This window comes from Leishmania martiniquensis, chromosome 21 (assembly GCF_017916325.1).
Source record: "Leishmania martiniquensis isolate LSCM1 chromosome 21, whole genome shotgun sequence".
Lineage (NCBI taxonomy): Eukaryota > Euglenozoa > Kinetoplastea > Trypanosomatida > Trypanosomatidae > Leishmania > Leishmania martiniquensis.
In genome coordinates this window covers 561,906-587,633 of record NC_090156.1, presented here as the reverse complement: position 1 = coordinate 587,633, position 25,728 = coordinate 561,906, and the positions used below count along the sequence as shown (strand labels likewise).

General features: G+C 60.7%; 9 protein-coding genes across 9 annotated transcripts; all 9 read left to right on the top strand.

The window, feature by feature from the left end:
- Window positions 1-1,093: 1,093 nt before the first annotated feature.
- Window positions 1,094-2,122, top strand: LSCM1_04749 (uncharacterized protein; the record flags this gene model as incomplete). The annotated part of the gene is made up of 1 exon (XM_067322243.1): window positions 1,094-2,122. The coding sequence occupies one exon, from the start codon at window positions 1,094-1,096 to the stop codon at window positions 2,120-2,122; it is 1,029 nt and encodes a 342-aa protein (XP_067179040.1).
- A 1,012-nt stretch (window positions 2,123-3,134) lies between these two features.
- Window positions 3,135-5,261, top strand: LSCM1_04748 (uncharacterized protein; the record flags this gene model as incomplete). Its single annotated transcript, XM_067322242.1, has 1 exon — window positions 3,135-5,261. One exon carries the CDS (start codon window positions 3,135-3,137, stop codon window positions 5,259-5,261), a length of 2,127 nt encoding a protein of 708 aa, XP_067179039.1.
- A 636-nt stretch (window positions 5,262-5,897) lies between these two features.
- LSCM1_04747 (uncharacterized protein) lies at window positions 5,898-8,996 on the top strand (the record flags this gene model as incomplete). The annotated part of the gene is made up of 1 exon (XM_067322241.1): window positions 5,898-8,996. The coding sequence occupies one exon, from the start codon at window positions 5,898-5,900 to the stop codon at window positions 8,994-8,996; it is 3,099 nt and encodes a 1,032-aa protein (XP_067179038.1).
- Window positions 8,997-10,524: 1,528 nt separating this feature from the next.
- LSCM1_04746 (uncharacterized protein) lies at window positions 10,525-11,190 on the top strand (the record flags this gene model as incomplete). Its single annotated transcript, XM_067322240.1, has 1 exon — window positions 10,525-11,190. The coding sequence occupies one exon, from the start codon at window positions 10,525-10,527 to the stop codon at window positions 11,188-11,190; it is 666 nt and encodes a 221-aa protein (XP_067179037.1).
- Window positions 11,191-12,986: 1,796 nt separating this feature from the next.
- On the top strand, window positions 12,987-14,426 carry LSCM1_04745 (uncharacterized protein; the record flags this gene model as incomplete). Its single annotated transcript, XM_067322239.1, has 1 exon — window positions 12,987-14,426. The coding sequence occupies one exon, from the start codon at window positions 12,987-12,989 to the stop codon at window positions 14,424-14,426; it is 1,440 nt and encodes a 479-aa protein (XP_067179036.1).
- A 2,216-nt stretch (window positions 14,427-16,642) lies between these two features.
- Window positions 16,643-17,440, top strand: LSCM1_04744 (uncharacterized protein; the record flags this gene model as incomplete). Its single annotated transcript, XM_067322238.1, has 1 exon — window positions 16,643-17,440. One exon carries the CDS (start codon window positions 16,643-16,645, stop codon window positions 17,438-17,440), a length of 798 nt encoding a protein of 265 aa, XP_067179035.1.
- Window positions 17,441-18,111: 671 nt separating this feature from the next.
- LSCM1_04743 (uncharacterized protein) lies at window positions 18,112-19,017 on the top strand (the record flags this gene model as incomplete). The annotated part of the gene is made up of 1 exon (XM_067322237.1): window positions 18,112-19,017. One exon carries the CDS (start codon window positions 18,112-18,114, stop codon window positions 19,015-19,017), a length of 906 nt encoding a protein of 301 aa, XP_067179034.1.
- An 893-nt stretch (window positions 19,018-19,910) lies between these two features.
- On the top strand, window positions 19,911-21,695 carry LSCM1_04742 (uncharacterized protein; the record flags this gene model as incomplete). Its single annotated transcript, XM_067322236.1, has 1 exon — window positions 19,911-21,695. The coding sequence occupies one exon, from the start codon at window positions 19,911-19,913 to the stop codon at window positions 21,693-21,695; it is 1,785 nt and encodes a 594-aa protein (XP_067179033.1).
- A 1,021-nt stretch (window positions 21,696-22,716) lies between these two features.
- LSCM1_04741 (uncharacterized protein) lies at window positions 22,717-23,865 on the top strand (the record flags this gene model as incomplete). The annotated part of the gene is made up of 1 exon (XM_067322235.1): window positions 22,717-23,865. One exon carries the CDS (start codon window positions 22,717-22,719, stop codon window positions 23,863-23,865), a length of 1,149 nt encoding a protein of 382 aa, XP_067179032.1.
- Window positions 23,866-25,728: the final 1,863 nt, after the last annotated feature.

The following is a 25,728-nucleotide window of genomic DNA, read 5'->3' as shown; positions in this document are numbered from 1 at the left end:
TGTGCCGTTGACTCCATTTACGCTCTCGTCATGCTGCGCCCTTTCCTTCTCGTGCGGGCCGTTACCCTCGCCTCGCCAGAGATGCGCTTTGCTTTCCTCCCTCCCTCTGCGTCTCTCCCGTGTTTGCCCGGCCGCTGCTCACGCGAGTGCTGCTACTGCTTCAACGCACACGTTTCCTTTTCTCGCATCTTCTCCCCGCATTCTTCATCGATTTCGTGTACCGTTCACCACAGCGCCACGGTCCGCCTCCTCACGTCTTCCACTCCCCCCGCCTCCCCCCTCGACCTGCCACGGCGCCTTGAAAACAGAGGGAGTGGAAAATGGAGGTGTTGGCCTGAGGAAAGCATCTGTGTGTGTGTGTGTGTGTGTGACTGTGTGTCGTCGCGCCTTTTTCGGTTGGCGTATGGGCAATACTTTTTTCGTTTCCGCTACTGTATCGGCCCCCCGCCTCTCTCTTCCTCCCCCTCTTTTATGCACATATAATCGGTCGCTGTAGAGATTCGTTTCTCCTTCCGTCTGTTGTATGCTTGTACGTCATGAGACGCTGCGTCGCTCCCCGTCCTCTTCTCTCTCCCTCATCGCTTCCCCAGCATCCCACGCCTGAGGCGACGCAGAAGAGCCAAAAGAAAAGTGGCAAGAGATGTAAGGACAACTAAGCTGCCTTTGATCTGATGCGTGCGCGTGTGTGTCTGCCGGGCGAAGGGCAGTCAGTGGAATGGCGCATACACCCTTCTATCGCCTTTACGCACCACTCTACGCGCCCGGCGCTGTCTTTCCCTATTGGTGCGGCTATTTTGCACGAGTGCCGGATGCCCGCTGCTGCCGCTACCGTTGCGACTGTGGAGGCTGTGTTGCCGCCATCGCCCTCTCGGGCGCTCTCTTCAATCGCTTTCACCTCTCGGTTTGATATGAGCTCCTTCCCCCTTCCTCCCCCCCCACGCACACACAAACATGAGCGCATACGCGCTGGAACGTCAACGCTGCCGTATCTCGTAAGACGTTCGGGGAGAGATACAGAGAGTGTGGTCATCATTGTGTGCACTCGCCCATCAGATTTTTCACTTACACACACCCGCAAGCACTGCCACGTGACATGTGGGCGAAGCGCCTTTCTACACCGGCACTGCGGCGCGCGCTGTGTGTGTCGTCGCTGCGTTGCGCGGCGGCCGATCCTGCTACGGTACACGCCCCCCTCTTTTGTCTTGGCCGATACAGCAGCAGCGCCACAGTGCACGCGAGCTCTTCTGATCGCCCAGCATCGGTGTCCGCCGTGAATGTGGAGGAGTTCACCCTCAACGAAGAGGTGGTAAAGCAAGACCTAGCCAGCATGGACAAGTGGAACGCGCTGTCTGAGGCGATAGGGACGGCTCGCGCAGCCGGTGACCACACGAAGGTGCTTGAGCACGTCCAGGCCGGCCTACAGATGCTGACGGAAATGGGCGCCGCAAGTGCTCCGATTCAGTGCGAGAGCCTACTCTGTATGGAGGCCTCCCAGGCACACTACCAAAAGGGGCAGTACGACGAGGCACTGCGGTGTGCCGAGCAGGCGCGGGAGTCGCTCCTGCGCGACTGCAAGCCAGAGCTTCAGGACAGAGCGCAGATCGCGGAGATTGAGGTCTTCATGGGCTTCATTCTGTGTAAGCAGGGCGAAGACGGTGCGGCGGTCGAGGCACAGGAGCTGCTACAGAAGGTACTGCGCTGGGTCGACGTGGACGCCAAGTCCGCCATGCCGCTGCAGGCGGTGGCGGCGGCGAACCTGCGCCGCTCTGTTCTCACCGGTCTCGGCCTAAGCATGACGGTGCAGGCCACCGCCCTCGCCAAGAAAGGCGAGACGTCGGAGGCGAAGGAGTTGTACGCGAAAGGGCTGGACACATTGATCGTGGCTTTGAACCTGCACATCGACGAGAACGACTTTGAGCTGGTGAAGATGACGCTCAAGGAGATCCTGAAGTCGTTCGAGGGCCTCGGTGACGTGCCGCAAGCAGTAACCACGTGCCGCAAGTACATCAGCTGGTGCAGGCGCCACGACGACGCGGGTGGTGTAGCAGAAGGCGAGTCGATGCTAACGGGGCTGTGCGCTCGTCACAATATCGAAAGTCGGCCGGATGCGGAGAAGGCCTAAAAGACGACGAGAGAGGTGTGCGCGCCCGAAAATCTGCGACAGAGACGGTCTTTCATCTTTCAGCGGCCCCGCTGTGGCGTGCTTCTCCACCGTACCTTGTGGGAGTGTCGGCAGTACCGCTCTCTGCGCGCTGCCTTCCCCCTACGCGGACGGTTGTCCTCAGTGGTGTAACGATGGAGGAGCGGGGGAGGAAAGCGAAGGAGCTGTGGAGGTGGGGGTGCACCGACCCTTTTCCGCTTCCTGTACTTCGCACTGCACGGTCCATCTGACGTGCATTAGGGCTACTCTTCTCTTCCCTTCCCCGGCCTCCTCTACCTCCGCTGACTTCATGATGGCGGACTCCGTCGTGTATGAGTGTATGGGTAGAGTCAGTACGCTTTGGGGCCGCCGTGGTCAATCCAGCGCTCGTACACCGGCGTTTTCGTTGTTGGATGTGTGTTCGGCTAAGGCCATGAAGGTAATTCACCCGACTGTGAAGTCAGACGACGCAAACATCTAACGTACCGAGAGAGGAGGAGGCGCTGTGGCGCTCGACTCCATGGCCGTAGGTCGCGGTGATCTCTTCGCGGTAGACGATGCGGAAGCCGGACTCGATACATCGTCTGCGTGCCTGAGCCTTCGGCCACTGCTTCTTCACCAGAGCGACTGAGAGTGCGGACAGCGGAATGCAGCGTTGGTGCGCTCTTGACTTCTCTTGCCCTCCACCACTCCCCACTGCTGAGCTCCTTCCCTCGTCTACCCCACCTCCTTTGCGGCGCCCTACACCGCTCGTGCCTTGTTGAGCCAGTCGTGCCGCTACGGTGGGAGGGAAGGGGCGACATCGGCCCATACCTCGACACGTACCTAGCGAGAGAGAAAGAGAGGTAAGTGCGACACAAGCACACCTAGACAGTGGGAGTGGCGCACATACTGAACGATTCGCACATGTAGTTGAGTTTGCTGTTGCTGTTCGACCCCCTTCTCCCTCCCCATTCCCTCTTCTCCCCCCGCCTTCGACGGTGACCCCGTGCAGATGCACGCCGCCATTCGGTTCTCTCAGTCACGCTCGGAGAGTGCGAGCTCCTCACTGCAGGCCGCTTCCACTGCGGCTGAGCCGATCCCGACTGTGTCCTCTATCGCTCGCGGGCATGAGGATGACCGGGGCAATGCCAAAAGTGCCTTGGAGCCGTCCGTCCAGCAGCCGGCGTCCACCTCCTCGAGGGCGTCTGCCTTCTCCCAGCGGAGCTTTCGCAGTGATTCTCTTCCGTCGGCCGCCGTAGCGGGTGCCATCCCTGTCCCCCTTACCGCGTCGTTGTCCTACAGCGATGATGAGAATGGCGCGGAAGCGGTCGCTCACCACTGCACAGAGAACCCTCCGGCGAGGGTACCGTCGTCGCTCCCCGGTAGCATCACAACGTGTTCCTCTGAAGCGTGCAAAGGAGGCACACGCGCCGGGTCAGGCAGCAGCCGGGAGAGCCACTCGCACCCCGCCGCGCCACGGTCGAGCACTGCCGCACAGCTGCCCCACTCGAGTTCAGAGTATTACTTTCCCAACCTTCCGTGGATACCGCCACCACCGATCTACGGCACGCCGCTACCGGACAGCAGCAACATGAATCGCTACTACGCCCACTACTACGACCCGACTGCAGCAGCGCTGAGAGCTCCCTTCTGCTACCCAGAAGAGGTGCCTCGGCGTGCACCAGTGCACCACAGAGCCGTTTCAGATGTAGGGTGGCCCACACCGAGTGATGTGCCTCTTCCCTCGACCTTTCCCATGCCGCCGCACGTCCTGCCGCGGCCATCACTACCGATAGCGTCCCCTTCAGCGGTGGAGGCTGCCGCAGGAGACGCGGTCACACCGCCGTACGGGTGGGCAGTACCGCCGCCGCTTCTATACCCGCCGCCACCGCCGCCGTGGTGGTTTTACGCACCCCCACCGCCCCCACTTTCTGCATCTATGTCATGCTCCTCTGCGGGCCGTACTAGAAGCAGCAGCGATTCTTCATCCGCATCGCATGCATCGGCGAGATCGGCCACAGGACCCTCACACCATCTGCCGTCAAACGTGGCGCGCCGCGTGACTGCGCATCTTCATGCAGAGGCAGCAGCCTCGTCTCGACGCCGTGTGGCCGTTCCCGCAGGTTCTGTAGTGACACCAGTCGCAGTCGCATCACGGCGTGGTGTTTGTGGCTCTCAAGCGGATAATCGACGTTCCGTCGCCTCCTCAGTCTCTCCCTTCGCTGCGACCCGTACTGGGGACACCGTTAGAGTAGCACGAACAGCGACAGGGCCGTTCTCTGCAGCGTCGAACACCGCTGCTACCACCGCGGGCGCTTCAACAGTATCGTACTCTGCACCACCGCAGCGGGTGGAGCGTCGCGTGTATGCGTCGAACAGCAGTGAGAGCAGTGGCACACAGCGTGCGGCGAGTCGAATGAGAGTACCTGTCCCGCCTCGGCGGACGAGCGCCGCGCGCCGCATTCATCCGCTCCCGCCTCACGTGCATGAGCAGGAGTCCATGCATGAGAGAGGTAGCGGCAGCTCCACCGCTCGCATGCAGGCCGCCGTGAGCACCGCGGAGGAGTACCTGAATAAGATGGAGAGCCTTTACCATCAACTGCGGAAGCGGTACGAGGAGTTCATCACGCTATCAGAAGCGCTGTCGAAGCGTAGGGCCGACGCCGCCAGAGGTGAGGCGATTGAGGGAAAGCGGCATCCGCTCATCTCAGCGGCGGCAACGACGAGAGCGGCCAGAAGTCCACAGGAGACGGGGCCTCGGCGCCCGCCACCGCAGGCTGTTTCGCTAAAGGCGCGACCACCATCAACGGCGCCGGCGCCACATGCCAGGCGGGCTGCGTCCTCGGCCATGCCGACCGCGTGCCATCTGTCCGTCGAGCCGTCGCCGCCGCTATCGTTGTCGTCATCGGAAACGTCCGCCGCCTCTCTGAGGCACGAGCTGCAGCTCCTGGAGTCGCAGTGGCAGCGGCTGGAGGAGCTGAAGCGGCATGGAGGCATCGGTGCGACAACGACAGCCGCACCGTCTGGTGCGCCGTCAACAGGAGCGGCAGTGTCGACGGTGAAGAGCGATCACCTCACACGTCGCCGCTTCTTGCGCCTGATACAGAATCGCAAGCAGCTGTTGATGTCGGCATCGTAGAAGCTCACGTGGTGGCGAGGTGGTTGGGTAGAAGAGGCTGCCCAAGTCCAGCTACAGAGGCGCGCATAAGCAACTGTGAGGTCGCTGTCTGGCTCTTCTCGTTGCTCGCTCTCTTGTCCTCCCCAGTTACCTCCGCTGTAGTCATCCTGTCCCGCCACGCGAAAGAGGTGAAGGGAGGAGGGGAGCATCCGCACACCAATATGGGCTCAGCCGTCACGTGTGGGATGCACCGGCGCCCTTCGCTCTCTGTGGAGCTCACCGATGTTGTTTACTGTGGCGTCAGAGGCCCACCTGTGAGCTGGTTGCACACGCATTGCCACCGTAGTGCCTCCCCCTCTTCATACACACACACACACATGGACGCGCGCGCACGCAGAGGATGACACTGTGTCTCGCTATCCTCCGCTGCTCCTCTCCCTTTTCCTCACCCTCTCATCCACCGCTGTGTGCTGCTGCTGCGGCGGCGGCGGCAACTCTTCTTCTAGCGGAGTACTTCCAAGGAAAAAAGGGGAAGGCACCTTCCCTGAACAGTCGCCGATAACTTGCTCGTCGGCGCATACGCAAACCTGTCGAAGTTCAGACGGTGACTAAGAGCCTCAGCCCCCTCGCCCTTTAACCTCCATTTTTGGCAACCAAATGTCGCTCGACGGAGGCTGCATCAGCAATGGCCCCGAGGCCCAGGTGACCCCATCGGCAATGGAGGAGGACTACTGCTTGCACAGCAGAGAGCGCTTTCACAGCCAGTGGGCGAGTACCGGCATGTTTTCTCCTGCTTCGCTGCGTGTTTACGGCGTCACCGGAGAGCCGGCGCTAATGCGCTCCATCAAGCAGGCGCGCATGTTGGGTGCCGCGTTCGGTACCTGTTTTCTCGGTCGCTTTCCACAGTTCAAGTCCCCTTCGTCCTTGAGCGACAACGGCGACCTCGCCGTCACGCAGAACCGCAGCGCCTTACACGCTGCCACTGTGTCCAGCAGTGGTGCCAGCTACGATTCCTTGCCCTTTAGCTCCCTCTTACTCGGCCCTTGCCCTCCGCCGAACATGACAGCTGATCCACACGTTCTAGATCAGGCTTGGCGGAGGGAGGTGGCCGGGACGTGGGGCGCACTGCACATGCCGTCGGAGTGGTGCCAGACGATCAGTGGGGTCGTGACGGAGGTAGGTTGGTCCACACGAGCGCAGCGGCGGCGTATCGCTGAGCAACTTGACCTTGCAGCCTTTATGTGCCTGCGCGCTGTGCAGGTGCCGCTTCCCTTTTATGTGGCTGGCGCCGCGTGGTCCAGTGGAGATGACGACGGCGATGAGGAAGACAAAGGTAGAGGTGCCACGACTAACGCGGGTGGCGATACACAGCCAATCTCTCACGAAGAGGAAGACCAGCGCAACATCCGCGTCGTCTGTCTCGCCGCTGACGTGGTGCTGCGTTTCATTCAGCAGTGCACCTATGCGAAGGTGTGGGTTCGCTGCGATGCCTGCAATGCTGCTCATCGCTACCAGCTGCAGCACCTCCGTCAGGCCGTACTCTATGGCTACTCCACCCACAAGACAGAGTCACAGCGGGTGATGTACCAGATCAATACGCCGCGCAGTGTCACAAGCTCCACAATGAGCTGCACATCCGGCGCCCAGGCGCCGTGTTCGGGCTTGGTGCATACCGAGGCGGCTGCGTCGCTCATGGCGCTGCTATACTACTCGTCATGGAGCCCGGACATGCTGCTGCCGAGCGAGTGGTTTGGTGAGGACGTTGTAGGCTTCGAATGCCCCACTGCCCCGGCGCTTCTGGCGTGTCTGGCACCGCACGGGGTCGCGCCACACGAGCATCCGCACTACCGTCCTGACGCCGCTGGGACTGCTGCAAATCTGCAGCACCGCCTCAGCGCCACTTTGGGAGCGGAGGACGCTGACGAGGCGCAGGCGCGCCAGAACAACGAGGGCAGCGCACCGCTTCGGCGAGCACCACCGGTCTACACAGACAGCGAGAGTGAGGAGAGTCGAACGGACTACTCGCTGTGTGACTGGTACGATACTCCTACAGAGCCCAAGACAAGCCACGACGCGAGTTCGGGCGCGGTGGCGGAGGGCGGCGCCAGTGGTCCCGGCTCGGTGACCGGCACCTCGTCCGAGGCGGCGGCCGACTGTCGCCGCACTGAGGTGCTGCGGCACCGCTACACCTACGTGATGCCAGAGGATCTGCAGCCGATGTTGGCCGCCCGCTGGGCTGGTGCTTACCCACCCTTTGTGAGCGCACTCACCTTCATTGTGGAGCTGCTCCGCCGCCGCGCGATGCCGGTGTTCGATCGCACCTTCTTTGACCAATACCCGCTGCTCAACTACCTGCACTTCAGGGGTGTCGAAGAGCCGGCCCGAGACGTCTTCGCCCCGTTTGAGGGCCAACTGCAGTTGCCACTACAGCCGCTGAGCCACCAGCTGTCGAGCGGCGTCTACGAGGTGTTCGAGCGCGACGCACGAAAGTACCGGCAGTACCGCGAGGCCGTTTTTCACTATGTACAGGACTGGTACGCCGCCGGGCCGGAGCAGCAGCACGCGCAGCAGAACAAAGCTTTCTTCGCGAAGTACGGCGTCACGCAGCGAGTTCCCGTCTCCTCAGGGGACGAGCGGACACTTCATCTCGTGCTGCTCGGCTGCGGCCGCGGTCCATTGATCGACGAGTGCCTCAACGCCGTCTCTGCGCTCGGGGTGCGATTGCGCATATTTGCCATCGAAAAGAATCGCCCAGCCGCCGCATTCACCCGTATGCGGTGGGCGAACGACCCGGAGTGGACGCAGCTGGCGTACACCTTTGGCCACACGCTCGAGGTGATTGTCGCTGACGGGCGTACTCTTGCCATCGATGCGGAAAGCGGCTCTCTGAGTTTGCCGGCCGACTTCGGTCTGTGCGACCTCATCCTGTCGGAGTTGCTGGGGAGCCTAGGGGACAATGAGCTCAGCCCGGAGTGCATCGAGGCCTTCCACGTCCAGCTTGAAGACATCGAGCGTCGCCGCGGCATCGCTCCCAACCCGTATTTGACGTGTATTCCACAGGAATACACCGCCTGGGTGGCACCACTCATGTCAGCCGCCTTGAATGCCGCGCTGACGGAGGCGGCAGTGAAGGGCTTGACAGTGCCACCGCCAGGCTGCAACGACCACCACGCCGCTCTTAATCATACGCTGCTCGTGACGAACCTTAGTAGAGCCGTCACACTGGCTCCACCACAGCCGTGCTGGACCTTCGAGCACAAGCTCACCAGTGGCGGCAGTGATCGCCGCCAGCCCGACGGCGACACGGTGAATCGACGCGTGCCCGTCTCGCTTGAGCGGTCGGCGAGCCTTGTCTTCATGGTTCCGCCGTGTGGCCGCTGCTGCGGCTTGGCCGGCTACTTCTCTGCTGTGCTCTACCAGTCGGAGACCTCGCCAGCAACGATTATCTCCACCGCCCCTGTGGATCGAACAGAGGACATGTACAGTTGGTTTCCGTGCGTCTTTGCGCTGGAGCCGACCCAGCAAGCGGAGCTGCTCGAAGTGGCGAAAGCGGCAACCACGCAAAGCGGCACGGTCGCCATCCGCGTGCAGCTCGTTCGCCGGAGGAGTCTGGAGAAACAGAAGGTGTGGTACGAGTGGAGCATCGCCTACGGCGATGTGGCGGCGGAGCAACGGTCGCCGAGCGCCGACAGTGACTCTACAGCAACACTGGTGGTTCACAATAGGAACGGTTGGGCAGCTTCGATGCTCCTGTGAGGCGATGAGGGTGGGTTCTGAAGAATAGGAACGTGGCGGCGGGGGTGGGTCGGATAAAGCCCCAGGACACCTATCCCCCCGCGCTCTTTCCTCAGGCAGCTCTCGCTACCTCTGCTCGAGCTCAGCGCTGGAGATGGATGTGCGTCGCGCAGCTTAACTTTGGCGTGTAATGCCTGGGTGACGTCCTTGTTGATCCCCGTCTCTCTCTCTCCCTGCGCCTGTGTGCGCTCGCGCGGGTGTTGGTGTTCATGGATGGCTCTCTGTGCTTCGCCATGGTCACCTCTGCTGGCTCTAGCCTCTTCCCCGTGTCCTTCGCCATTCCCTCTGTGCTCATGTTGGATTGCAAATATTTGCCTGCGGAGCCTTTGATCCGGGCCACCGTCGGCAAAGCTGCTGTCCCTCTCCTTCCTTCCTCCCCCCTTTGCCCCCTCGCGGCCCGCCCTGTCATGTTTTTCGCTGTCTTTGAAGGATGCCTGCACGCGCACGCGTATGGATGTGTATAAGTGTGTGCACCTTCCCCCTTTCCCACTCTTTTCTGGAACGTTTCCGACGTTGTGCACGCATCACATCTGCTCGTATGGTGTAGTATTCCTTGTTTTTTTTCCGTGTACGTGTGTGCTCTCCCTTCAGTACTGCGCCCATCCCCTCATTCCTCGCTATGCGTTCCACTTCATTGTTCGCCTCCTCCCCCTCCCTCTCTCTCTCCCTGTCGTTGTCGTTTGTATTTCCTGTGTTGTTCTCCCTCGCACAAGTCATAGGTGCACTCGTGTGTGTGTGTGTGTGTCTGTGGGTGTGGGTGTGTGTATTTGTGCGGACTCTCTGCCCCTCAACGCCGCCGTCGCCACCCCTCTTCCCACACCTTTTTTTTTCGCCCCCCCCTCCCCTCCCCGCCTCGCCCAGTCCGGTGCTGACGGATGGCAGCGTGGGTCTAACGTGCACAGAGCAGCCCTCGCAGCGTATGAAGCAACGAAAAAAAGGGGCCCGCCGAGCAGCGGCATTGCGAATGCCATCCTCAGAGTTGGAGGCAGCGAAGCTCACGTGGAAGCGTTCACACGTGTGACGTTTCTCATACCTCGCTAAAGCGAAGAGGAGAGATGCCGTTGACCTTTTTCGCTTCCTCTTACTGCAGAGGCCACCACATTGACCTGAGGGGCTGTGACATTGGCGCGTCGCTGCGCTCCCTCGCCCACTACACCTCTGATTCCACCCTCCTCCCCTCTTTCTACTCATTGGGCAGTGCCACATCGATCAGCTCCATCTCCATTATACCTCGCTGCACTGCTCCCGGTCGTGAGGTGACGTGCGCGCGGCTCCATCTTTTACCTCCGTCGATCGGACCTCCTACACTCGATCCCTGCCAAGGGAAAAGACGCGCGAGACGTGCGCTTTCTTTCGCACGCGCGTTTGGCGCTGACTTCTCGGAGAACCCACGAAAAAAAAAGAGGCACGCCGAGGGGCCCGAGACGCTGTGCGTATCTGTGAAGGCGGCTGTGTTTGTGTGCGCCTTTCCTCGGCCGGCCTTTCCTTCATGTCGCGCTTCTACACGGCCAAGGAGGTGCGCGAGCACGCCTTCCACGACGACGCGTACGTGTCACTAAACGGTAAGGTTCTCGACCTGACACCCCTCATCGCCGCCTACAAAGACACACCAAAGTTCGCACACCTCACCAAGCCGCTAGTCCAAGTGGCCGGCACTGACATCTCGCACTGGTGGGATGCCGAGGCAGATGATCTTAGGACGTGCGTAGATGTCACTAGTGGCATGCGCACGTATACGATGCCGCTGGGTCGCGTGCCCCACATGCCCACCATCTACCCCGACTCCAATATCGACCTCCACTACGACATCCCGTGGTGGAAGGACCCGCAGTACGTCATCGGAGCCCTGACGAGTCGTACGCGCCGCATCCGCATTGTTAATACACTCACCGGCGACGAGACAACGCTGGAGGTATGCGCGGAGGAAACATTAGAAGAGCTCCTACGCGAGCGATACCTCTCCATTAACGCGCACGCGCGCAGCTATACGTGGGTGAGGCTGGATCCGGATCCACGTGAGCTCGACATGTCCCGCACGCTCGAGGACAACGGCATACACGACGAGGCGGACTCCTTCGAGGAATTGGGCCTCAACGCAGACTACTACATCCCTGCCATACATCTTTACTATAACGATGACCTTACGGAGGCATAATGTGCTACCGCAGTCTCATCGATTGCCACGAGGCCAGCAACGACGACGTGGGCAGAGTGACCGCTTCTCAATCAGCCCGAATGCGTGCGTGCGTGCTTGTTTGTGTGCCGGAGACGGTGGAGGCTGCCGAGGATGCGGGGTATGGCGAGGCCGGGGCGGCAACCGGCGAGGTGACGGAAGGGGATTGCCTTGATGTAGATTACTACTGCCACACCATGCGAGTTGCGCTGCTGCCATCATGTGTGTATCTTTGCATGCGTCCGTGAGGGTCGCCTGTGTGTGCGTGTGTGTACGTCTCTCTCTCCAGTACACATACCTGTAGTTGTATGTACTTGCTTGGCGTGCACTTGCGTGCCTTCATTCAGGGGTGCGAGAGGACGAGTATGGGGGGGGAGGGGGAGGAGGCTAAACTGTGTGCACGTGCTTCCCCCCTTCTCTTTGCTCCTCACATACCCCCTCCCCCCCGCCCGTGTACAGCGAGAAGGCGACGACTGAGTCCCTGGCGCCGTAAAGGAGCTTGGGGCACACACGTAGACAACGATACCCCTCATCGATCGGCGCAAAGGAGAAGATAACCTCAGGGAGGCAGAGAAATGCCCGAAAGGATGGCCAATGCCCCCCTCAGGACGCTGTACGCGCGACGTTCCAGAGAGGGGCTGGACCGCTACGGTTTTGGTTCCCAAACGTACGTCACTAAATCACAGAAGGCGACTGAGCCTGTACAGCGTGCAGTGTACAATGGCTGCTGCTGTCTTCTTCTCCGGTGACGAGGTCTCTTAGCAGCGCACACCCGCGTGCGCACTGGCTACACTCCTAGCGTTACGGTGCGGGGAGGAGGAGGAGGAGGGGAAAAGGCTGACTGCTTGATCGCGGTGCGCAAGCGCGTCTAGCTCACTCAAGGCTACTGCTCACTCTTTCCAAGCGTGTGTGCGTGTGCCTATGTGCGCGCGTGTGCCGGCACCACACCCTCACCTCTCTGTCGCTGTCACTTCTCTCCTTTGTTATATCGACAATGCTGCAGCGCACACCTGCATGACAGACTCCCGCCCCGCCCCCTTCGGTTGCTCCATGTCATCGCGCTTGCCGGCTCTTTGTTACAGCCGCCCCTATGCATCACATCCTTCATCTGCTTTCTACCGTCAAGCCCCTATCCCACACTCTTTACGCCAACGGCCTGTTCCGTTCACTTCGCACGCGCGCTTCATCGACTGTGACCACCGGTGTGCTCGCGTGTGCGGATCTGACTCTGGCGGAGCAGCGGGCCTGACGAGGTCATCGTCGCACCTTTGAGCACGCACGTACGCCTTCTTTACACTGCGCAGCCTTCCAGCCCTCTCTGGGATCTTGCCGAGCCCAACGCCATCAACGAACGCAGCGGACGGAAACGAACCCCTCGTCCACCCAACCCCCACTCACCCCTCTTTCCTCTCTCTTCTTTCACCACACACACACACACACCGATCCCCGTCGGTCTGTCTGTGTGTCTACATCTGTGTCTGTATGTGCCTGTGTGCGCGCACATCTGTTTCTCTGTAACATTTTAGAACCAAATTGATTCTTTTTCTCTCTCCCTCTCCTCAACTGTCACGCTTTGCAAACGCCTTCTTCTCTTTGTTTTTTTTCGTCTTCCTCTCGCTCTCTCTCGCGTGTGTGTGTGTGTGCGACGTCCATTGAGTGGCATCTGCGCAGACACACACGCGCACACACATCATCGCACTTACAGTCCTTTCTGTTGTCTCCCACGTCTCCTATCTCCCACCTTACCCACACAACGCTTTTTGTTTTCGATCCGCATAATGTTCCGCATCTCTCGTGCAGTGCACTGCAACTCGCTCGCCGCTGCCGTCGCCGGCCGTCCCTTGCTAAGTGACGCGTTCCGCCAAGTGCAGAAAGTGTGGAACGTCGATTTTATGGATGGCCCAGTGACTACAAGCACGTTAACATTCAACGATGAGCCCGACCCAGCCGCACCTATTTTTCACGTGCTGGACTTACGTGGCCGGGTCGCTGGCGAAGACACGACTCACGGTGGCACCACTGCGCCTGCATCTCCAGACGCCAATAAAGCTGGTAAAGCCGATCTGCAGAGCGCCGAAAATAATGATTCCTTTCGCTACCTCGTCGAGGATGAAGCAAGCGTCATCACTCGCCAGGTGGCCGAGCGCATGATGTCAGCAATGCTGACACACAACACTATGGATAAAATCATGCTGGAAGCGCAACGACAGGGCCGCATCTCCTTCTACATGACGATGTTCGGTGAGGAGGCGGCCGTGATCGGCGCGGCGGCTGGGCTGGCCAGCAACGATGAGATCTTTGCGCAGTACCGAGAGGCGGGCATCTTGACGTACCGCGGCTACACCATACCCGAGTTCATCGCGCAGTGCATGGGCAACTGCGAGTGCGACTTGAAAGGCCGCCAGATGCCCATTCACTACGGCAGCAAGCGCCTGCATGCACAAATGGTAAGCTCCCCGCTAGCCACCCAGATCCCGCACGGGGCCGGCGCCGGCTACGCGTTTCGCCTCGAGAATCAGGCGCTGGAGACACGCCTGCCGTCCGGCACGCTGCTGTCGACGGCTCCGCAGGCGCGCATATGCGCCACGTTCTTCGGCGAAGGCGCAGCGAGCGAAGGGGACTTTCACGCGGGGCTGAACTTTGCAAGCACTGTCGGCTCTCACACCCTCTTCTTTGTGCGCAACAATGGCTACGCCATCTCGACGCCGACCCACAGCCAGTACACGGGAGACGGCATCTTGAGCCGGGCGGTAGGCTACGGGATGCCGGCCGCCCGCGTCGACGGCATCGACGCATTGGCGGTGTACCACACGGTGCGCAAGGCGCGTGAGATGATCTTGACCCGGCACCGGCCCGTCCTGGTGGAGGCGCTGACGTACCGTCTCTCGCACCACTCCACCTCAGACGACAGCACCGCATACCGCTCGCGGGACGAAATAGCGCACTTCGCAGAGACTTTTAGCCCCATCACGCGCTTTGAGCAGTTCATGGCGAGGCGCGACTGGTGGACGCCCGAGCAGTCGAAAGAAATCGTCGAGAAGACGCGAAAGGAGGTACTGAGCGAGCTGCGTCGGCAGGAGAAGCTGCCTGCATGGCCGGTATCCACCATGTGCGATGATGTCTTTGAGCACCCAACGCCAGAGCTGGAGCGGCAGAGGGCGCTGCTGGTGCAGCACTACGAAGCGCACCGCTCTACCTACGATAAGGAAAAGCTTTAGGACTGCTACGGCGAGAAGGCGGGGAGGTGAAACGTGTGCCAGCTGAGGGTAGGAGAAGCCCATGACGGCGGTGACTGGGCGCGGCGATGAGAGGGGGACCCTTTGGAGTGGGTGGGAAAGCGGCCACACGGAGGTGGACGTACTACACCTTCGTGTCGTGAAGTGGTAGTGGGGGCGCCCCCTGGCTCATCCATCTGGACATGCACCACAAGAAGATTCGCGCCGTTGGCACGCTCACGGTCGGCTCGGGTGAGTGGTTTTGTAGCTCCCGGCATCGCACGAGAGCCTCCGCCTCTCCTCCTTCGATCGAGTGCGTGCCGAATGAAGGCGTGTGCGCCCCACCGCGCATGAGACTAATGGGAGGAATACGCACGCCACCATTACAGCAGACAGCCTCCGAGAGAGAAGAAAAAAGACAGCAGAGCCGATCGCGCACTTACCGCCTCTCCTGTACGCCAGCGCACAACCAACGCGCCTCTGCTGTCCCTGCAAACGATTCTTCCTCTTTTCTTTCGGGGTGTCGCCCTCCTTCGCTCTGTCTCTCCCTCGCAGCCTCCCCTGCCTTCCATACCCCCCTCCCCCATCGGCAATAGAAACGCAACTTTCAGCGCGTGCGGTGTCTCTGTTTGTGTGTGGATGTGTGCGGGAGGGGAAGGTGAGGAGGGTTCCTGCGCCCCGCTCTCTGTGGAGGGAGGCTGAGCACCGCCCCGAGGGGTGCACGGCGAGGCAACCGTCATAAAAGGGGGTGCAACGCAACCTGCGGGGCAGGGGATCAGAGCTGGAGACGCGGGCCGTGCCTGTGACTGCATAGCACAGTGGGATTGCCTATGTCTGTGCTCAAGTGCTTGTGTTTGTGAAGAACAGAGGGAAGAGGTACGGCGAAGAGACATGTACGAAATCTGTGCCACACTCAGGAGAAGCACTGAGGCGCTCCCATCTCCAGCGTCGATGCTCCCTTTTGGCTCTCCCCTTTTCTTCGCGTTGTGACGCCGTGAGTGCGTACGACTCTGCGCACCTTTCCTTTCGTACCAGACGGACTCCCCCGCGCCAACACCGATGAACCTGACGGAGGGGCGCCGTCTTTTCGCCTGGCTATCCCTTCACTGCTGGATGTCGGTCTCTTTTGTAAAACGTTTTTCTTGATACGCCCTCGCTGACGATGTAGACTCACAGAGAGCGGCGGCGTTTTCTTCCGCTCCCGCATCTCCGTCTTTTCTCCTGAACTCCCTTCGTTGTTTTGAGCCTCCCTTCTTGTCCCCGCCCACTCTCCTCCCCGTCTTTTCTTTCCTCAATCGTGGCCTCGTCGGATGTACACACGCCTCCGTGTCGTCATTGCTACTGCTTTTTCTCACTCAAAAGTCTCGACATCTCCCATAGTGGGACGTCGCTCCACGACATGAAACACAACGGAGCTGTCGACGCCTCTGCGGCTGTACGCGACAAGGCATCTGAGGAGGAGGATAGGTCGCGTCGTGCCTCTTCGGCAGCCTGGATGTTGGCGTAACGACTGTGAAGCTCTTTCATTCGGGTCGATGGAGCGCACGAAAGCGCATGCCCACTATGCCCCTCTTGCATCGGCCCTCACCGTTGTACAGTCGACTCCCTGGGGTCCTTGCCCCCTCCCCCGCAAGGCAGTCTAGGCGCCAGCCAACTACCAAGAGGCAATGCGCGTAGGTGGCGTTGGCTGGTGGCGTCACGCGGTAGAGCACTGCACCGAAGAGGTTCGACGCAGAGGGGCCCCGAAATCGAAGGGTCACCGTTTTCTCAGGCCATCGCCGCAATTGTGTTCGCCTCCAGAGGAGGAACGTGTGGCTGAGGGCGGTGCCCCTGAAGACGCCCGGGCTGCGCTGCAGCTTCCTTTCGGATGGCCTCACACGCCTTACGTCCTCCGCAGACGATGGCGCCATGCAAGCAACACCACCATTCGCCCCCCTGGAGGCTGGAGAATTTCGTGGATGTGAGCGCTGCACCGAGCCCCGCTGCGGCTCTCCGTCGCGCGCACATATTTGCTGTGGGCGTGTCTGCCTGTGTGGGCGAAGGGTCGTGGCCCGAATGCTGACAGCGAATGCATACGCCATGGTGTGTGAAACCCTTTCGTGGATCTCTTTATCCTCTCACGTGTTGCCGCTGTCGCTTCACACCCGCCGCACGCACATCGCGGCGAGCACACGCGCCGTCGCCCTCGTGCTGTGGCACACGCAGCCAAATAGCAGCGAATGATGCGTTTTCGCGGGACTCACTGCAAACAGCTGCTGGCACAGCTGCCGCGTAATCTGTTGATCTTTGATGGGCATTGTCTGTTGTGTCAGGCGCGCGTGCGGTATGTGCTGGAGCGCAACTTCAGTTTCTTTGGCCTCCTCGACTACGCGGCAGGTGAAGTGGAGGACGCCATGGCGAAGGGTCTGGACCTCCATCGAATCCACTTCGCTTCCTTCGATTCGGCAGAGGGAGAGAATTTGCGCCGCTTTTTCTTCCAGCGAGCGCCGTCGTCCTCGCCGGCACGGCCACCGCGGACGCTATCCATGCCCGACGACTTGGTCCTCTTGTTCATCGAAAAGGTGCCCTCGCAAACAGCGAGCTCCTTAGCCGCTGCGCGGCGTAGCAGTGTTGCTGCAGATGACCAGGAGCTCTTTCGGAGCACCACGACCAAGGCTACCGGCAGCCTTAGTTCCACGATCGCGACGTCAACGACGTCATTTCCGTCCGAGACCGCCAGCGCGCGCCTTGTCGACGCGGCGGAGACAGATCTGTTGGTCTCGACAAACTACATGGCCATGTGCCGGGTCGGCATGCACCTTGACCGCTTCCTCACCCGCCTCTTCTTCCGCTTCCTGCACGGCGCCGTACCGGCCTCAGTGGGCGACTGGTGGTTTCAGCGATTTGTGTGTCGTCGTCGGAAGCTCATCTGGGGTACGTCAGAGCAGGACGCGGTGATGGAAAGCGGCATAGTCGAGGGAATGCGAGAGCGTCGCTGGGCGTGGCGAGGGGGCAGCAGTAGCGCCTTACGGCGATAAGTTGCACAGGAGCGAGAACGGCACGGGCGATCTTGCCGTGTGTGCCCCTCTTTTTCCCCTTCTGTATCAGCGCCGCAGCCTCTGCTGCTTAGCCCAGTGCGGGTCGCATTGATTATCGGCGGCGGAAAACGGTGCAGGCGACAAGGCGTCAGAGGAGAGCAACAACAAAAAAAGCGAAGTGAAGGCGCTCACCCTCGACTGCCCTTTCGACTCCCCCCTCGAAGTGGCATCAGGCGGAAGCGGTGTTCGGCATAGGTGCTTCCCAAACGGAACGCGCTTCTGACACGGGAGGGCGAAGAAACGTGAGGGAAAGGGGTCGCCCACTACCGCGCCCATTTCCAGATGCACTCGCTGGCCCGCAACGACTGCGCACCGCCTTGCTTAGGCACCTGCGTGGATACACCACCAAGCAGTCAGTTAGCGCGTGTGCTCCCCTTTCCCTTGCTGTCAGTGGCCCTTTCGACGGCGAGTGAACTGTACCTCGGCTCAGAGCACACCAAGCAAGAGATTGCCGCTGCTGCTGCTGCTGCTGCTGCTCGTGGTGGCGGTGGTGGTCGCATAGACGCGCCTTCTGCATCGCATTGTATTGAATTGCATTTTACCCCCGCTCCTCCCGTATGCTGGCCCAAGTACACCGCACGGCGCACCACACCTGTGCCACCGCTGCAGTCATGTCTACATCGTGTCTACGCTGCCTGCGCGCGGCGTGCGCCTCCGCCACAGCTCGGCGCTTCCTCACCGCCTCTTTTGTCAGCAAGTTGGGGGATTCCGTCGCCTCGAAGGTATCGCAGCTCACTGAAAAGGTCTGGCTTGCAGATGGCAAGCTTGTGACGGAGCGACGGCGCAAACTTGTGCCGCAGCGCGCCTCCAATATCAGCCTGGCAGAGCGCCTCGCGGCTCAACGAAACGTGCGGCAGCGTCTTGTACCGACCAGCGTCAAAATTGACAAGTCGCGACAGTACGTCGAGTTCACGTGGCCCGAGGAGGCTGTCGAGGCGATGCGCACCCTCGCGCTCGATGCAGGTGTGCGCGATGAGAGCGAGCCGCCTGACGCCTTGAGTGGCCAGGCCTCTTCGGCAGCTGCCCGTTCGTCATGGGCGGAATCAACAGCCTCGTCGCAGGCGGCGGAAACATTCATCGCCTCTATCGATTTGGCGCGACATGGAGAGCGGATGAGCGCGCCTTCGCCGGCTCCCCAGTCGCGATGCAGCCCTTCAGACATCCCCCTTCGGACACGCGCACTGGCTGAGTACCTGCGCGCGTACACCCCCAGCACCGATGGTACCTTCAGTGGCAGCGACATCGTCATCTACGGTCGCCGCGGTATCACAGTGACAAAGGTGATTCCCATCGGTAACTACGCGTTGCGCTTCGTCTTCTCCGACGACCACAGTGGCGGCATCTATAGCTACGAGTACCTGTACCACCTCACCGGCCCACCCAAGTATCGCCTCATGCGGAACTACATCGCGGAGCTGCGGAGGCGTCGCAAGCCCCGAGACCCGCCAAAGCGCGCACCATCCGCCAAGCACGCCAAGGCAATCACGGGGAGCGCGGTGTCAACACCACCACAGTAAACCACCTAGCACACGCAGGTCGGCCACGTGATCGTCACTTTCGCTCGCCAGAACACGCGTGTTGGTGCATCACCGCTGTAGTCTCTGGCGACCGCTGAAAATGTTCTCAGTATCCCTCTTCTCTCCAAGCCTTTCTGTGCGCCGTATCTGTGTGTGTATGTGTAGGGGTTGAGGGGAGGGAGGGGATCACGCAGCCGCTGCCCCCCCCCAATCTCTCTCTCCCTATTCCTACCAGATGCCTAGCCGCTCCTGGCGGCGACGCAGGCTCAAGCGCGTAGCAGAAGGGAGGGGGGAGAAAGCGATGCACAGAGACGGATGCCGACGGTCATGTCGTGCCTGCCACTGCGTCGGATCGGCTCTCGACCGAGCGCACGCATGGACAATCCTGATGCTGGGCATGATGCCAGCGCGCCTCGAGCGTGTCTCGCCCGGACCTCGGACTGTCGAGCGGCGTGGGGAGGCTGCGCCCCGCCCTCCCCCTCTGAGGAGGGGTGTCGGGGGAAGGGAAGTGGTCCTGAGTGATTTCTCCCCTTTGCCGTCGACTACTGTGCATGGGAGGGGTGGGGCTCATCAGCCTAACCGAGCCGTTGGTTTTCTGTGTCTTGCTCTTCACCGTCGTAGCGCTGGTGAAGATATTTCACGTCGCGACACCGCTCACTGGCTGCTGCGCCCTTCTCTTATACGGCTCTCGTGAACCCTCCCTGTTGTCCTAAGCATGTACACACACACTTACACACACACAATGCCGGGTAGGCAGGCAGGAAGCTCCCTCCTCCATTTCTCCACATTTCCTTACCCACACGCAGACAGAGTGAAAAACGCTGGCAAGGGTTGGATAGCTGATCCGAATCACACTGATATAGCGCCTCTGCGAGTGGTGCGCGAAGCCGGCGATGGACGACTGGGAGCTGCTGCGCTACGCGATTCAGAGACGCAAGTACGTTGTTGCCCTGTGGCTTGTTTTTCAAAAACGCTGGCTCATAACGCCGTTGACCTCATCGGCGCGGGCGGTGAGTTGGGCCGTTGTTGCGCTCGGCGTGGCCCTCATCACCTTTACGGTCGTGATCTGCACGCGCAACGTGGTGCCGGTGCTCACTACGCCAGGCGCGGCTTCCTACGTGCTCCTGCAAAGTCTCGTTGTCTTTGTTTCCTTCAACATCTATGTGAACTTCTTCTGCGCAACGGTCTTCTCATGCAAAATTGGAAAGGCCCCGGCCGAGTACGCGTATCGGTGTCCTCACATCGCCAACGTGGCCGGAGCTCCTCACGACGATTTCAATTCCTCGGAGGAAAGTGGTGATGACGGCGTGGAGGAAGATGATGGTGATCGACCGGCCTATCCTTGTACGCAAGAGATGAGGACTCTTGCTTGGGATGCCCCGTCAGAGAAGCGCGCGCTTTCCTCTGCGGACAAGGGCGTGAAGGCAGCTGGAGGCCGCTTCGGTGGTGCAGCCAACGCCTCTTCGCCTCCTCGAGCACCTTTGCTAGCTGCTGCGGGAATGACTGCATCGCCGCATCCACCGCTTCAGAAGGTCGACTTCGCTGCAGTTCGCTTCCTGCCTGTCTTTGGGGCCAACTCGAGCGCGAACAACGATTCTGATATCACAGTGCCACTACGCCAGGAAACCGCCGACGTCGCACGCTGCAAAGGGGGCGTGCGATCCCTGCTCACTTGTCTCATCAATCTAACCTGGAGTGCAGGAGATTTTTTCCGCGGACGAGCGTGCCACGGGCTTCGTCAGCTGCATTGTCCAACGGCAGAGGCATCTCTGGAAACTCTTTTCGAGCTGGAGGCTATCGCAGGCGCTGCTGAGCGGTACCCGCCGCGGATGCGCGCCGCCCGCGTGTTGGACGCGCCGCGACGCTACTGTCACCACTGTCGCCGCCTGAAGGCGCCGCGGGAACACCATTGCACCATATGCAACGAGTGTGTTACGAAGATGGACCACCATTGTCCGTGGATCAACAACTGCGTCGACGCGGGCAACCAGCGCTATTTCGTTCTGTTTGTGTGGTGGTTGTGGGTGGGCACCCTGCTGGCGTCTGCCTTCATGGGGTACGGGCTCATACGTCAAAGTAGAAGCACTCGTCAGTTGCGGCAACTACGGGTGCAGTGGAAGAGATCACCGAACAAGGAGGCGGTGGAGGCAGAGCTGCGTGTTTTCCGTTTGCCCTACGGCCCAGCCGGCGTCCTTCTCACGTCCCGTTTGACCATTCTGGCATTAGGCTTGACCATCATCGTGTGCCTCTGCATGTCCCTCTTCCTGTACCTGAACAGGCGCCTGGTGCTGGAGAACACGACGGCGATTGAAAGTATCCACGTGGACGCTAGGCGCAAGCGTACGTACATGCTAACCGCCTTCACGTATCGCAGCCCGTACGACTTGGGAAAGTGGCTGAACTTTGTGGACCTCTTCTCACCCGCCCGCGATCCACTTGTGAAGATGGAGCTCGAGGCCGAGACCAACAGTATGACTACGATCAGCTACCCCGGTGGACTTGCTGGCGGTCGCGGACGACGATGGGTGAGCGTCGCCAAGCGGTTGGCGCAGCGCCTTGCCATTGTTGTATGGCTTACCAGCTTTCCAACCTTCCGGCCGATCTACGGAAATGGGGTGCACTATCCCACGTTTGATTCGCTCGCGTCTGGTGACCCGCACCCGCTCCTGGCGGCGTAACCTACGCCGCGTTGTCGCCTCGTCAACGAGGGGAGCGGGGGATAGGGAGAGGGACAGTTTACCCCGCGGCGTCGCTCTCCTTTTTTGCCATTCCCCCCCCGCTCCCCCTGCCTTCTGTGTCTCTGATAGAAGGTGGCGTGATGGCCGGGGGCCCCACTGCGAGTCATCCCATCCGCACCGTTTGTCGGACACGGCTGCGAATGCCGGCTGGCCTCTCTTTCTCTGCGTGTACTTCCTTTGCTTGAGACACACCCCTCCTCCGCTCCGTGTTTCATCCCTGCGCATCCACAAACTATCCTGTCCCTATCGCGCTGAGCGCGCCGTCACTTCGGGAACTACATCCTCCTCTCCCCCCTCTTTCTCCACCCGAAAGACGCGCACACGCGCACAGAGGTGGCTTGTAAGAGGTGAAGCGCTTTGTGCATAGTGCAGCTCTGAACCTCATCGAAGCCGAGGAGCGGCGCGCGGGGGCGCACATATCCAGTGCTGCCAACAGCACTCCTACGCCTCCTAACCCCTCCCCCAGCCGCTCCTCTCTCTCTTTCTCGCACACATGTGCGGGCTCTTCTTTCCCCTTCTTTGCTTACAGTAGGATGTGCCCCGCTACTCCGCAGAATAGACAGACAGAGGCACGGCGGGCGGGAGCAGAGGTGCGACTCGCGGCCTTGGCGAACTTTGTCGGCTTGCGCTGCCGGTGTTGTGTATGCTCGGGAGAGGGGTGCCAGTGCGGCGGTTCCAAACGTGGACATGGTTTTGCGCGCGCGCACTCTCTCGCCTCTCCCCACTGCCGCACCGCCTCCTCACCGCTTCCGCCCAGCGCGGACTCGATGCGACTCTTTTCAGCAACAGCAAAACGTATTCCCAATGGATCTGCCAGATCATCATCACTCTTGTCCTCCGCCTTTCTATTGTTGCTTGCCTCTTTGCGTTTGCGCTCTTCCACGTCACGTTGCCTGCCTCTCTGTCGAGCGTACGAGGCGCTTGTAGATGGCGGCGGCGCACGTCAACCTCCCTGGTCAGAATGCTCTTCATCATCGTCAACGCGGTGCTTTCCGCGGCCCTGTTCATCGTCGTCGTCGTGCCACTGCCGCACATTTACGATCCTGAGGGTGGCCCTGTGGGGTCGAGCGGATCGCCGATCGCGGGCGAGGTCGTCCTGGATGAGGGCGTGACTCCAAGCGTGAGGCAGAAGTTGTACCTCCTCTTCGTGATCCCCGTGTGCACGTCCGTGCAGGCCCTTTTTTTGTACTTTGCCTACTACCGGCCGCTGCGGCTTATCCACTACCGTGTCGAGCTGAACTTGCTCGCTCTGCGGTTGACCTCGGAGGCGAGGCGGCACCAGCTGCAAAAGAGCGGCGTGCTCGTCCTGAGCAACCGCCATATCGTCGGCGGCGGCGCGTGTGCCTCGAGCTTTCCTGTGAGCAGCGCTGCCGTCGTCTCCGCACACCGGTCAGGCATGTCGGCGGGCCGTGGCCACTTCGATCAAGGCAGTAGCGCAGCCCAGAGGCTCGCGAGCACTGTGAAGTGGGGCTGGTGTCGGCATGTGCGACCGAAGAGTGTGCGCAAGGACGCGTGGGCGAATTCAGCCGTGTTCGCGGAGATTGGACGACTGCGCGACGAGTTGGAGCTGCGCTTTTTGATAGAAGGCAACGTGACGGAGGAAAACTTGACGAGAGCGGTACTGAAAACCGTTGACGTGTGTACGCCGTCCACCTGCGCAGACGTGCCTGGGCAGGTGGACGACACCGTCGCTGAGGCAGCGAAACAGAATGACTTTTACCTTTCCAGCCACCCACCGCTGGCCGCCCTCCGCCCAACGCGCGCAGACCTCCGCGACGCTCCACAGAACGGCACCACCAGTAATGGCAAGGCGGCGCCGTCGCCGCGCCGCGACAGCTCTGCTCTGCTGGTGCCGACGGAGAGTTATCATCGCAATCACCTGCGCCAATCGGCTATACCGGCGAGCCTCGGGGGCTCGAAGCTTTATGCTCTCCGCAGCGGCTTGGACACCAGCCAGCATGTGGGTGTGCATGCCGTCGCAGATTTGTCGCCATCCGCAGGAGGCTACTCTCTGGCGCGGCATCACGAGCCTGTTGAGATGTCTACGTCTCCTGTGGAACAGGAGGGCGTCAGGACGATAGTGCACGCTGGAACAGGAGGGATTAGGTGAGGCGACAGGGGCCACCATGGCAAGCGACGGTGATCGCACTCGCACCGCTAACGGTCTCGCCTTTGATTGGCACGCGCACACGCACATATATAAATATACATACACATGTATTCCTTTACGTGTAGATGTTGGTGTTGCCGAACCCGTCGTCCGTTGCACAGAGGTGCGTACGTAACTGTTCTCTGTCTCTCTCAGCCTTTTCCTCCATCTTCCTATTGCAGGAGCCGCGGGGCGACTTCTGTACGGCGCCGCTGCTGCGGTTACTCTCCTTCCCGTGTGAGTGAGGGTGGCAGTGTGGAGAGGGGTGAAGAGTTCGAATCTGTGGCCGCTGCATCGGCTACGCCTTTGTTTGTGTGGGGTATACTTTGCCCGCCGGTGTGAAGTGCCTGCAGGTGCACCACTTCGGCCTCGCACGCTCTTCGTAGTAGATGCCCCCTCCTTTTTTTGCCGGTTTCCGAAACGGGCACCGCTTCTCTTTCAGCCCTCCCTCCGCCCCTGCCCCTCCTCCTCTCTTCGCTCCTCCCCTTGAAGAACGCAGAGGTACGACGGCGCCAACTCAGCGCTAGTTTGGACGGCGGCTGTCGGGGTAGGATGGCCGGGCGAACATCAGAGGGGTAACGAAAGGCAGGCGAGGAGACGAGACGTCCGCCGGGGCGGGCCGCGACGAGCAAGGCGTGCTATCGCTCTCCAGTTCCGTGTGCACATGCCACTGTGCGAACGCGCCAGCAAAGGGCTGCGCACACACGCGCGCGCACAGACTAGACGAGAAGGCCTCCCCCTCGCCTCATCACCTCCTTCGCCCCGCAGGTGCCGCTCTCTCATTTGTGGGAGAGAGGCCTAGACAGAGTCGACGGCGAAGGAGCGGAGAGGGGAGATGCAGCAGAGGAGCATCGCACCATTCGGTGCGCGTAACCCACCCACACACACCCATTCTCTCCCTCTCATGCGCGCATTCGTGCACACGACGGGATGTCACGCGCCCCTCGTCTCCCTGTCGGCTCTCCCATCCATTTCGTTCAGTCCCCGCCGGCCCTCTCTCCGATACCGCCTCATGCGATCGTTGTCCGTGGCGATGGGCACACTCCTGCTGACGGACCTCTCGCAGCCTTCCTCTCTTTCTCGGGTCGCCGAATGCACAGTTCTCCGTGACGACAATGGTGCAGAACAGACACGCACGGAGGTGCACGTCGAACCCCCTCCCTCCCCTGTCTCTGTGTATGTGTGCCGCACGTTTGTGGGACGAGAGAGAGAGACATGGACTGGGGGAAAGGAGGAACCGTGTCTGTGGCCTTCCCCCCTCCCTCGCGGGTTTCTCGGGCATAGCGTCAGTGGTGGACGGCAACGCCGTTGTGTACAGACAGCCCACATCCCATCGAAGTTTTATTGCTCAGGAAAGATAAGCAGAAAAGAAAGATGGGGGGGAGTTGGCAGTGGCAACACTTGGTGAGCAGAAGGCGTGTGTGCAAGTCGTCTGTTGCATAGCGAGGGCACGCGGCCTCTGTGTAGGCCAAATCGTGCAGCTGCATACCCCAGAGATGGAAGCGATGGAGCCGCGCAGACGAACTCGCTCATGACCTCGAAGTGCACCTGTGTGCCCCTTCTTCCATCTCTCTTGTCCTTTCCGCCGTGTCCCCTCTCCGACCCCTCCCCTGCCTCCCTCTCTTTCACTCTCACGCCCACACACTGGGGAAGAAAAGGGTGCGAGCATACCAGGGCCAACCCTATAGTGACTCTCTCCACACGTTCGCCTGTGGCCTTCCTGACGGAAAAGCTCTTCGAGTTTGAATACACACACACAAGCACACACACACACGTGCCGAGGTTCTCGGCAACGCGCTGCTCTCTTATTCGGGTGGCAGGGGT